At 45.6% G+C, this 11,592-nt stretch overlaps 1 protein-coding gene across 2 annotated transcripts; it reads left to right on the forward strand.

Moving 5' to 3' along the window:
- Nucleotides 1-2,964: 2,964 nt before the first annotated feature.
- On the forward strand, nt 2,965-11,592 carry amotl2a (angiomotin like 2a). Of its 2 annotated transcripts, none has more exons than XM_061737582.1 (11): nt 2,965-3,129; nt 3,768-4,564; nt 4,675-4,819; nt 5,179-5,323; nt 5,421-5,513; nt 6,621-6,916; nt 7,680-7,870; nt 7,974-8,075; nt 8,156-8,316; nt 8,656-8,814; nt 9,839-11,592. In XM_061737582.1, the coding sequence occupies exons 2-11, from the start codon at nt 3,861-3,863 to the stop codon at nt 9,922-9,924; spliced, it is 2,082 nt and encodes a 693-aa protein (XP_061593566.1). In that variant the 5' UTR covers nt 2,965-3,129; nt 3,768-3,860; the 3' UTR covers nt 9,925-11,592. The 2 variants fall into 2 exon arrangements, with proteins under 2 accessions (XP_061593566.1, XP_061593567.1); XM_061737583.1 differs by having other exon boundaries at nt 4,678-4,819.

The following is an 11,592-nucleotide window of genomic DNA, read 5'->3' on the forward strand; positions in this document are numbered from 1 at the left end:
CACTGAATGTGCTTTTTTTATTCAACGGGAAACAGAAATTGTGCTGCAAGGCGTTGGTAATTGATTTTCCCATGGACCTTACCCAGTGGCCGTATACAGTAACCTTGTTCTGGACAGACGTCTCTGGTGTTGCTCCACTCGGCCAGTCTTTATGTCTTTTTACCAAAAGATAATGATACTTACCACTGATGATGTTTTTATTATTATTATCATTATTCCAAGTGAGATAAGTGTGAAAAGAAGGAAGAGTGAAGACGAAGAGATACCCCTCTGTTATCTGTGTGAGGACATAACAAGGTTTATCTTAACTTATGCACCTGAAACAGTGACAAACATCCAGCTTTAGCTATTATTTATCTACTTTAACTTGTACATAAGGACAACAACAGTTCATGGCTCTCTGTTTTCATAGCCCAGATTTTTTCCTGGCTGGGTGCAGAACAGTAACATTTGAGTTGCTATTTGTGGTTCTCTTCATGAGGTATTGAGGCAGAATAATGGGTCAAAGCTGATGTAACTTTGAGCTGGGCGCTCCTACGCGGGGAAACACACCACTCCACACCACACAGCTCTGATTCTGTGACAGCAGCGTCAAATTCAAGACCGCACATGTATTACCTGATTAGGCTGATGCTAAACATACGTAGCTGTGTCTACCCTCAAAGACCAAAACGTAAACTGAAGGGGGAATGAACCCACGTCCACATTTAAACGTCAACTCAAATTGACTTGGAAATCATAATATGGCCTTTACAAAGATGACAAGAGTCCAAGAAAACAGCTAACGGCACATCAAAACCCTCTATAAGGAAGTAATTTAGTGACTTTAATGAGGATGTGCAGCTGATAGTAATACATTTATGGGTTTTGTTTATTATTGTCTTTGAGCTTCACTCTGACATCAGCTCACAGTTTTCCACATGTTAAGAGTGTTGGGTTAACCTTTTCTGAGCTCTAACTTACAATCCCCATTTCTACGAGTTAATTTGATGCAGTGAAACAAAAACAAACCCCACAAAGCTCAAATGTGTAATTTGCATTCGTTTGATTAACCAGTCAAAAAAAACACATCACCAAAATCAAAAAAAACTTTGGGAGAGAGGTAGATATAGAGAGAACATTTCAGAAAAAAACAAATGTACCCCCAGTTTGGAACTTTTCCACTTTTTACAACTTTTCCAGAAATTTGGTTCCCAGTTTTTCTGAATGCAAACACGGTATAAGAAAGAAACTGAAATGTGTTATGACACAGGGGGAAGTATTATAAACGTATGCTTATCTTGTTCATTCGGATCAATTCATAACATGGAAAAACGTGACTGATGCAATCAGTTGTTCAACATTCTTCAGCAACTGTTGGGCATCAACTGCCATGCAAATCAGCGCGTTTGTCTGCGAGTTTTACGGTTGATCTACCAACTGCAATATGCTATCAAGCAAAGACTTGTTTACACCCCCCCCCACAAAAAAAAATACTCCAGCCTTCACTGAATGATGCTTTTCATCCACAAAAAAAAAAAAGTCACCACTCGATCCCCCAGCCCAGCCCCCACCACCAGCTGATCCAGGTCTACATCCACATGCATGGGTGTGATTGTGAATGACCTGCTGGTGCTAGTGGTGGAGGGGAGAACAGCAGATGGCAGGGCTGCCCCCTTCGTGTCTGCTTTTTGGGGAGAACAATGCATCTCTCAGAGCTCTTATTAAGGGAGGGGATGGGGATTTGGGTCCACGGACAGCTGGCGGGCAGCACGCCTTGCACTCGCCCCTCTCCCACCGTGACTGCACACACAGACACACACTCTACAATTATCTGGCACGGGCCATGGCTTAAATGTTTACCAGGCCCATGCAAACAAAAGGCCGTTCAAGAAAAAAATAATAATTCAGCCATGTCTCAATTATATGATAGTGCTTTCCATCACAGTGTCTTTGTGCTGGTTATAATGGGATCTTTAACCAAGTTTGTTTATGGTTCCTAGTACGACGCAGCATCCACCTTGGAATACGGTACTACATTCATTATCACAAGTAATTAGGAAATATTACTTTATCTGGTAGCAGATTATACTTCCCTGTGATAAAATGATCAGCTGTTTCATCATTTATCAACCAAAAAATGATGACTTCTCTATTAAAAATAAAAAAACAAAACTTTTGAGAAGAGAACCTGTATTAAACCTTACTGCAAAATTGTTTTTGAGGTTGAATATCTCTACTTGGAAAGTGAGATGAGCATTTTTCATGGTTTCCTGATATGTCATTGACTAAACATGAAGCACTGGATATAAACAGTAAATCATAAATTCATTTGATAAGATCTTGTCACAAAATGACAAACGTAAAGGTTACGAGTCCTCGTGAAGCCTTAGGCCTTTAATATTTGTAAATTTTATTCTCATGCTAACGTTTACACATTATACCTCCTACATTCTGGACATATTTCAGAGAATACCTTATACCTGCGAGCTTATGTCTAACTACACTTTATGATTTTTCAGTTTCACAAAAGCATCCCTGTGTTGCAACTATATGAAAAACCATGGACTTAAATATTATCTAACAACAGAAACAGCGGGGACTTAAAATTCCCCCAAATCGCACAACAAAAACAACGAGGAGCTCCTTTGCATGACACAAGCAGCCAGCTGAGGCGCTGCTGCCGCCGCTGCCCTGGCCCCGCCCCCTGTTCTCCTCAGCCACGCCCCCTCCTTCTGCGCTGCTGCCACCGCCGCTGTTCTGGCCCCGCCCCCTCCTTCTGCGCTGCTGCCACCGCCGCTGTTCTGGCCCCGCCCCCTTTCCTCCTCAGCCCCGCCCCCTTATCATCCCCCTCATTCTGCGCTGCTGCCACCGCTGCCCTGGCCCCGCCCCTTCTCCCCTAAGCCCCTCCCCCTCTGCCCCCCCTGCGCTGCTGCTTTTGATCCTCACGACCCGCAGCTCCTGCATTCCTCTCATTCCTGCAGAACAATCGGCCTCAGTTATTTAGCGCGTCTCTGCTCCGCTGCGCTCAGTCCGCTGCCGGCGCGCACACATGTCCCGCGGAGGAAACGACCTTTTGGAAAAACTTATACTTAATCCTGTTTTTAGAATGAGCGGAGATCGTTTCAGCGGGATCGACCTTCGCATGTGGTAAGTTTTTAAGGTTTTATCTGAAGAAGTCCCGAGCAATAGTTTCGGTCCGGCTGGTGCGCGCATTACATGCCATATGGCCACGGACGTGCCCACGGCTTCCTGAATGGCGCAGTGTTATTCATGTGGGAGTTATTGATTTATGACTAAAGGTAAACGCTGGTGGATCAAACGCACCCTTGTGTAATTAGTTTTTGTAGAAAATACTTTTAAAGGGCTGGTTCCTGATGTCCACAGAGAAATTAGTTAATCACCAGTTGGATTACATAATACTAATATCAACCCTTTCTTTAAGATAATGATTTTATCTCCATGTATTTGGTATAATATCCATCATTATTTCATGTTAAATATGTAAAATCCCTGTTTGTTTTTGGCGTGTCTGTGTGGTGGGGGGGTGGGGGGGACTACATATTTCTGACTGGAGAAAGTGATGCATTGTTGCATGGCCCATAAAACTGGAGCTGTGTTTATATCAGTTTCCTGGGTGTTTCCAGCAGCAACTACACAAATATTATTCCTCCCATCATAGTAAGCTGATGAACTTTAATAGTGTCAGATGTTGTTGGAAGCTGAGGATATTATCAAATTACATCTAATACAAACCAAACTGATTGTGATTCTTGTTCTCTGTTCAGATCTGTCATTTGTGAGGAGCCACACCGCCACATCAAGACTGGCTTTTGCTTTTTTGTATTTTTTTTTTGTATTCTTACTTTCCGTCACCTACCATGAGAACAGCTGAGGACTCCTCTGGAACGGTCCTGCACCGCCTCATCCAGGAGCAGCTCCGCTACGGAAACCTGAAGGACACGCGCACGCTGCTGGCCATCCAGCAGCAGGCCCTGCGTGGAGGGGGCAGCCCCCGCTCCTCCCTGGAGAGCCTGACCCAGGAGGAGACCCAGTACATGCAGATGTCGGCGCGGCAGGAGCCGCAGGGCCAGGAGCACCAGGCCGACTGCCTGCACTCCGAACACCCGGTGTGCCACCTGTACCAGCTGCACGAGGAGGAGCTGCCCACCTACGAGCAGGCCAAGGCCCACTCCCAGTACCTGATCTCCCAGAAGGAGCAGGACGCCGCCGACGTGGACGTCGTCGCGGGGGGTCAGAGTGAGGGACAGTGGGATCTGAAGAGAGAGCACGCTCGCTCTCTCAGCGAGAGGCTCATGCAGCTCTCCCTGGAGAGAAACGGACACCGGGCGGATCTGGCTATGAGCTCCTCACACAGCTATCCGCAGCTGTACAACAATGCTTCTAATGTTTCATACGCCGTCGCAACCGATGGACACGGGGCCCCGCAGTACGTGGACCACCGCGGGCCGCCGCCGGATTATCCTCTCTATGTCAAAGTTCCTGAGTACATGCTCAGCCACTCGCAGGAGCACGTGCAGTACCACAGAGACCCGCCTCCATCCTTCTACTCGCAGCATCACAGGTAACCACCCCGGCCGGGTCCTACCATAGAATATGACACACAGAGGTGTCTCTGAGAGTGTGTAGTGGGTTTCAGAGGTGTTGTATTGACGTGCTCGTTTCCCCCCCCAGCAGGTATGTGTCTGCCCAGGCCCCGGTGGTTCACGACAGCATCCCAGCACCCTGCAGCAACACCGAGTTAGCCCTGATGCAGGAGAACGAGCGGCTCAGGAGAGAGCTGGAGGTGTACGCAGAGAAGGCTGCAAGGCTGCAGAAGGTGAGAGAGGAAGTGAATTGATGGACTAACAATATATGTTTATATTATATTAGCTCAAGTTTGTCTGTGTCTGCCAGGGAGTTTCTCATATGCACTTGTAGAGACAAAACAATCTCCGGCAGTAAATAGTTTCCTCGTCGTTTCAGTCTGGAATGCCCACAACGCATTCCCCACCTTTTGTCTCTCAAATGCATGGCAATATTAATGAAATAAATGCCACAACACGTGTTCTTGTGTTCAAAAGGCCTTTCTTTGTAGATGGCAGTTGCAGGACTAAATACATTTGCTGCATCAGCTCCAATCACGATGTCCACTGTTGAATCCTCTCTCAGACTTACCTCCTCACATTTTATTCCCAGTTGGAGCTGGAGATTCAAAGGATATCAGAGGCTTATGAGACCCTGATGAAAGGCTCTTCCAAGCGGGAAGCCCTGGAGAAAACCATGAGGAATAAACTAGAGGCGGAGCTTAAGAGGATGCACGACTTCAACCGAGACCTGAGAGGTATTTGTCCCTCCGTCTGAGGCAGAGCTGTCCCCTCTTCATTGTATCTCTGTAAGTGTGTATAACCGTTCACTCACTCTTCTAATCTTTTGTGCAGAGCAACTCGACACAGCCACCAAACACAGAGCAGCCAAGGAAGCTGAGTGTTCAGACCGGAGGCAGCACGTCTTTGTCAAACTCCTGGAGCAAAGTGAGTAGATGTCTGCTCGGATGTTCAGTTACAGAAACAACTCTCACATCGTGATCCGTGCGTGGGGGGGGGGGTATCTGCTCTGTCAAATCAGACTTCCTTTAACCATTTAGCCATTAGGAATGCCCCTGCCCCCCAGGCCTCTGCTCTGTTTTGCATCAGCGCTGACTTCCCTCTTCAGGGGGAACTAATAAGTCTCTTGACTGGAGGGCGTCCTAACCGTCCTGACCGTCCTGACCTAACCCAGCAGGACCCCGGGCTAGCTCCCTCTCCTTGTTTGGGTATTTCTTTACCTCAGGCCTGCATGATGGTTGACCTGTTGTGAATATCTCAGTCCTCCTTTTCAGTTCAGTGAAAGAATGAGCTGAAGAGAACAAAACAAAAAGGAAAAAATCTTTGATTTGGTCCATATTCAGATACTTCATGTGACCCTGAAGAGCAGCGGGGATGATGTATGCAGCAGCTGGGCACGAGCACAGGCCCGTGAGTGTGCTGGGCCAATCACATGTGAAATGTTGTTTTCCCTAAACATTTATCTTGGCCCGGCAGCCCTGAACCCACTTGTAAAAATACAATCACGGAAAGTGCAGTTTATATATTTTCTCTTACAAAAAACCACTTGAGATATATTTTGAGCTGCTTGTTTACTTCACGTCCTTAGAAGCATTCCAGAGCTTTTGCCAATACAAAGCTATGCTTGTGTGCGTAAGTGGATAAGAGGAAGTCTGCATTCCCTCCACAGGCATGCACTTGTGTTGTGTAATCACCTCTTTTTTTAAAGTAGCAAGGGAGAACCATAAACTACGGTTCTTGTGTCGAAAAGCACTCATTAAAAGTTTGGAGCGATTTTTGATTGTGAGTTTAGATAAATGTTGTAATTTAATGTTAATTACAAGCACAACAGACTGGCTGTGATGTTCAATTCAGAGGGCAAAGCGACACATCTGTTGTTCAAGCACATGCTTTAAAATCTGCTGTTTTAAATGCGTCTTGATGGGTCACATTCCAGAGAAAATGCAGCTTAGTTGCTGGACTGAGCCCATTAATGACCGCTGGATTGTCTCTTTTAGCATTTGTCTAACTTCCTGTTATCCCTCTGTAACCCAGATGAGGAGCAGCAGCGGGAGCGCGAGCGTCTGGAGAGGCAGATCCAGCATCTGCTCGTGTCCAGCGAGGAATGCCAGGGCAGGCGGGAGATGATGGAGCAGGCCCTGGCTTCGTCGCAGGCCCGCAACCGGCAGCTGGAGGAAGAGCTGCAGAGGAAACGGGCCTATGTGAAGAAGGTGGAGCGGCTGCAGAGCTCGCTGGCTCAGCTGCAGGCGGCGTGCGAGAAGAGGGAGGTGCTGGAGCTGCGGCTGCGCACTCGGCTGGAGCAGGAGCTGAAAAGCCTCAGGGCGCAACAGGTGAGGAGACAAAGCACCTGCACCCGCAATCTATGGCTGAGTGGCATTAGCTTAGCTCAGGGGTCGGCAACCCAAGAGGCATATTGGACCAAAAACACAAAAAACAAATATGTCTGCAGCCGCAAAAAATGAAAAGTCTTGTTTAAGCCTTAGAATGAAGGCAACACATGCTGCATGTATCTATATTAGTTATAACATTATGCACTTCTAGAAAAAAGTTGAAATGTCGAGAAAAAAGTTGAAATTTCGAGAAAAAAGTCGAAATGTCAAGATTAATGTTGAAGTACAATATTGAGAAAAAAGTCGAAATGTCGAGAAAAAAGTTGAAATGTCGAAAAAAAAAAGTCAAAATGTCGAGGAAATAGTCAAAATTTCGTGAAAGTTGAAAAGTTGAAATGTTGAGATTAAAAAGGAAGAAAAAAGAGGGAAAAAAGGGAGAAAAAAAGGAAAAAAAAGGTCAAACATTTTTGAAAAAGCTCCAGGGAGCCACTAGGGCGGCGCTAAAGAGCCGCATGCGGCTCTAGAGCCATGGGTTGCCGACCCCTTGTTTAGCTTTACATAAAGACTGGGACTGGATCAGAACAGTTTATTGTCCCGGGTGGAACCATTTACAGATGACATACAAAGGTTCTGGCTTTAATTCATATTTCAATGTCTATGTTTTAATAAAAGGAACTGAAGAACAGGCACGCGTATAACCCACATCACAGTATTTTTGATGTTTCCTTGATAATTAACGGCTCTGCTTGGTGTCTTCTCTCAGTCCCAGGCCCGGTCGGGCGACCTCACCGCCTCAGAGCTGAGCTCGTCCACGTTACAGCAGAAGCTGCGGGAGAGAGAGGAGCGTGTTCTGGCCCTGGAGGCAGACATCACCAAGTGGGAGCAGAAGTACCTGGAGGAGAGCACCATGAGGCAGTTTGCTATGGACGCAGCCGCCACCGCTGCAGCGCAGAGGTGAGATGAAATGAGCCGCTGCATCAAAGACAGAATATGTTCAGTACTATTCTAGTTGCTTTAAGGGATAAAGTGTATTAACAGCTGGTTATTTCCTTTTCAGAGATACGACCATTATCAATCACTCACCCGGACACTCACCGAGCAGCAGTTTCAATGACGACCTGCTGTTACCGGGTCACAGGCATCAGGAGATGGAGAACAGGTACTTCACTTTCTGTCTGTGTTATTCCTCCACGCCTGTTTGTACCACTGGGAATTAACAATGTCTTTCAACGTGTTTAGGATCCGAGTGCTTCACGCTCAGCTCCTAGAAAAGGATGCCGTTATCAAAGTCCTCCAGCAGCGCTCCAGATTGGAGCAAGGCAAACCGGAGAGTCAGGGGCTCCGTCCAGCCAGATCCGTCCCCACCATCAACACCGCAGCCTGCAGCGCAGAGAAAAAAGGTGAATTCTGGTCCTCATTGTCACGTTTTACTGAGTAGTCTTTATTCTTTGATGTGACATGCTGCCAAGCGACAACTGGAAGGAGCGGTCAGTGTCCAGACTAGAATGTATGCATCCTAAAAAAAAAAGAAAGAAAAACGCTGGCAGTAGCAGACGACTCTTTCACGCTACTCAAATAGACAACGTGTTTTCAAACTGGAATGTATACCGTCTCTAACTCCAGAATAGCCGATCCAGAATAGTCCTGGGAAGAGCTCGCAAGACAGATATTCCAGGGTGTGTGTTATCGCGAAGACAAGAGGATAATTAAACAGCGGCTTGCTTTTTCCTCTATTGTAGGGAGGAGCCTCTCGGAGGACCAGACAGGTGCTGCGGAGCTGAAAGTCCCATCCTTTGTGGCATCCAAGTCCTTGAAGAAAGACTCTAGCACCCAAAGTGACGAGTCGGGGGCCACAGAAGAGATAAAGGCTTGTGAAGTCGTCTCAGCAGCTGCCACTGGTGGGTTTTCAACCTGTCTAGCTCATTTTAAGACTCTTTTCACTATTATTCAATGTGCATCTTAATAATAAAACAAGGATACAGCCATTAGGAATGGTTGATATTTTACCGTTCACGATAAACCGTCAAAAAAATTCCCCACGGTAAGAATTTCTATCTCACGGTAAAAACGATAAATTCCCGTTGATGATGTTTTTGTGTAAAGCTGATTTATAGTTCTGCGTTAAATCCACGCACAACGTACGTGAAGGAAGGAAGGAAGGAAGGAAGGAAGGAAGGAAGGAAGGAAGGAAGGAAGGAAGGAAGGAAGGAAGGAAGGAAGGAAGGAAGGAAGGAAGGAAGGAAGGAAGGAAGGAAGGAAGGAAGGGAAGAAGGAAGGAGAGAGCAGAAGGAAGGAAGGAAGGAAGGAAGGAAGGAAGGAAGGAAGGAAGGAAGGAAGGAAGGAAGGGAAGAAGGAAGGAGAGAGCAGAAGGAAGGAAGGAAGGGAAGAAGGAAGGAGAGAGCAGAAGGAAGGAAGGAAGGAAGGAAGGAAGGAAGGAAGGAAGGAAGGAAGGAAGGAAGGAAGGAAGGGAAGAAGGAAGGAGAGAGCAGAAGGAAGGAAGGAAGGAAGGAAGGAAGGAAGGAAGGAAGGAAGGAAGGAAGGAAGGAAGGAAGGAAGGAAGGAAGGAAGGAAGGAAGGAAGGAAGGAAGGAAGGAAGGAAGGAAGGAAGGAAGGAAGGAAGGAAGGAAATGAGCCAGAAAGAAAGAAATGATCCTGAAAGAAAGAAAGAAAGAAAGAAAGAAAGAAAGAAAGACAAGAGGATAAATTCCCGTTGATGACGTTTTTGTGTAACAAACATGGTGGATCTGAGAGCGAGATAGATTTATAGTTACAAAGGTAGAGTTGAATTGGTATTTTTTTTATCGTCATTTTTATCGTTATCGGGATAAATGCCAGAAATTATCGCGATACATTTTTTAGTCCATACCGCCCAGCCCTAACGGCCATGAATATTAATGTCAATGCTCATTTTATGTTTTATAGATGCCTCAGAGGAACCAAAGGCCGTGTCCACGACGCTCAAGAGCATGAGTAGCTCAGACTCAGAGGCGATTGAAATCCTCATTTGATGGAGCGGTGCTCACACGCTCCAGTGATGGAGCGGCGACAGCCAGCCCCGGCAGAAATGTCTGCCTGAGGCGCTAGGAGCTCGTTCCACGTCTGGTTTAAAACAGCCGGCAGACTCCTAGAATGTGGCACCGTTTTGCTGAGGAGAGCTGAGCTTTCCTCGTGCACCAGTGAACATTGGGAAGTCTTCATGGTACCTGGACGGTGACGGGACAGGCCTGCTGAGTGCATGCTGGGTGGGATTAGTTATGAATTGTATTTATATACATAAATGCTGCTCATATTGTGATGACTTTTCTGTTTGAATGATGACTCGCGTTTGAAGTGATATATAAATAATCACTTTAATTGGTATGTTTTTATTGGTTGTATGTGGAACTGTAGCATCCCTGTTACCATATCCTCTTGAACTATTGGGAATATTTATAAGTATACTCAGAATAAGCATGCTCTGTTTTAAAGGAATCTTTGAGGAATGAAACCCGGCTTAATTTAAATTAACAGATGCTCCTCTAAAATACATTTGGGTGTCCGACTCCCAGCTTAGCGGAAGGATCCGTAAACTTCCTCATGAATGCATAGCTTGCAGAACATCTGCGTGTTTCACGCTTAAAAAAAGCCCCGCGAGGAGTGACAACATTTCACCGGGGTCCAATTTTCCAAATCCCGATTTAATGTTTGGGGCCCCGGATGGCTGCTGCCTAACGTCGCTCCTCTCTGACACACTAAAGCGAATCTTCTCACATTCCTCGCCGAGGGAATGCTCCAGTAAAAGAAAAAGGCTATCTAAAGTCTGACCCCTCGGCCTTGTTAAAATGGCAAGCATTCTCCACGTGACTCCTTTTTCCGGGACTGGTTATTTCTCCCGAGCTCCATGGTAGCTGGTTTTACCATAAGCATAAAAAGGCTCCACTATAATTGGCCTGCATTTGCTACACTCTTTGTCATCTCCATCTCTGAGTTATATTCAGCCGTATGCTGCGACCATATGCTTAACGTGGAATTTCTCTATTTATTTTTCTTCCCTTATTGTAGGATTACTGAACACTGCTGAATGTAGACTACTGTTTTCAAGGAATGTGCTTGGTGTTTGACTGGAATGTGCCTCGATTTGTTTTTTCTCTGCTCTTGAGGGGTAAAGATTGCTGAAATTCAACATCGGTGGGCTTCAGGTGGAGCTCACGTGCTACCATCCAGTTGAATACTGATACTAGTTTTGTGTGGACAGTGCCTCTCAATAGTAGTGCTTTGTAAAGTGCATAAATGGCTTGTAAAATCTAACATTTAATCTCTTCTCCCTTTAAACGTCATCGTATTTCTCATCACAGTGCATTTGCTGGTCAATGCCGTGTTTTAGTTTTAAGTTACTGTCAATTACTTTTGTGTGGAATGTTGTTTACACAAATGGCTATTTGAAGCAAGATAAGTTAATATATTTTTGTTTGTTTTTCATTTATATATCTGTTATTGTGTTGTGTCCCGGTGCCAAAGATGTACTCTATGTTTAAGTTATAAGTTATGACGAATACAAAAGGCTCCGCTAAGGGGCCTTGCTTTAGTGGGTTGACCCAATGTGATGTTGCTGTGAACTTTTGTAAAGGAAGCATTTGTATGTATGCCTTAACATTTCACAATAATAGATTAAAAATCTTAATATATGTCTGATAAAA

Source organism: Cololabis saira, chromosome 13, assembly GCF_033807715.1.
Source record: "Cololabis saira isolate AMF1-May2022 chromosome 13, fColSai1.1, whole genome shotgun sequence".
Taxonomy (NCBI): Eukaryota; Metazoa; Chordata; class Actinopteri; order Beloniformes; family Belonidae; genus Cololabis; species Cololabis saira.

Coding starts and splice junctions, on each gene's coding strand:
- amotl2a (XM_061737582.1), top strand. CDS start 3,861: ATGAGAACAGCTGAGGACTCCTCTGGAACGGTCCTGCACCGCCTCATC. Junction 5,324..5,420: donor CTTCAACCGAGACCTGAGAG/GTATTTGTCCCT, acceptor TCTTTTGTGCAG/AGCAACTCGACACAGCCACC. Junction 8,076..8,155: donor CATCAGGAGATGGAGAACAG/GTACTTCACTTT, acceptor CAACGTGTTTAG/GATCCGAGTGCTTCACGCTC.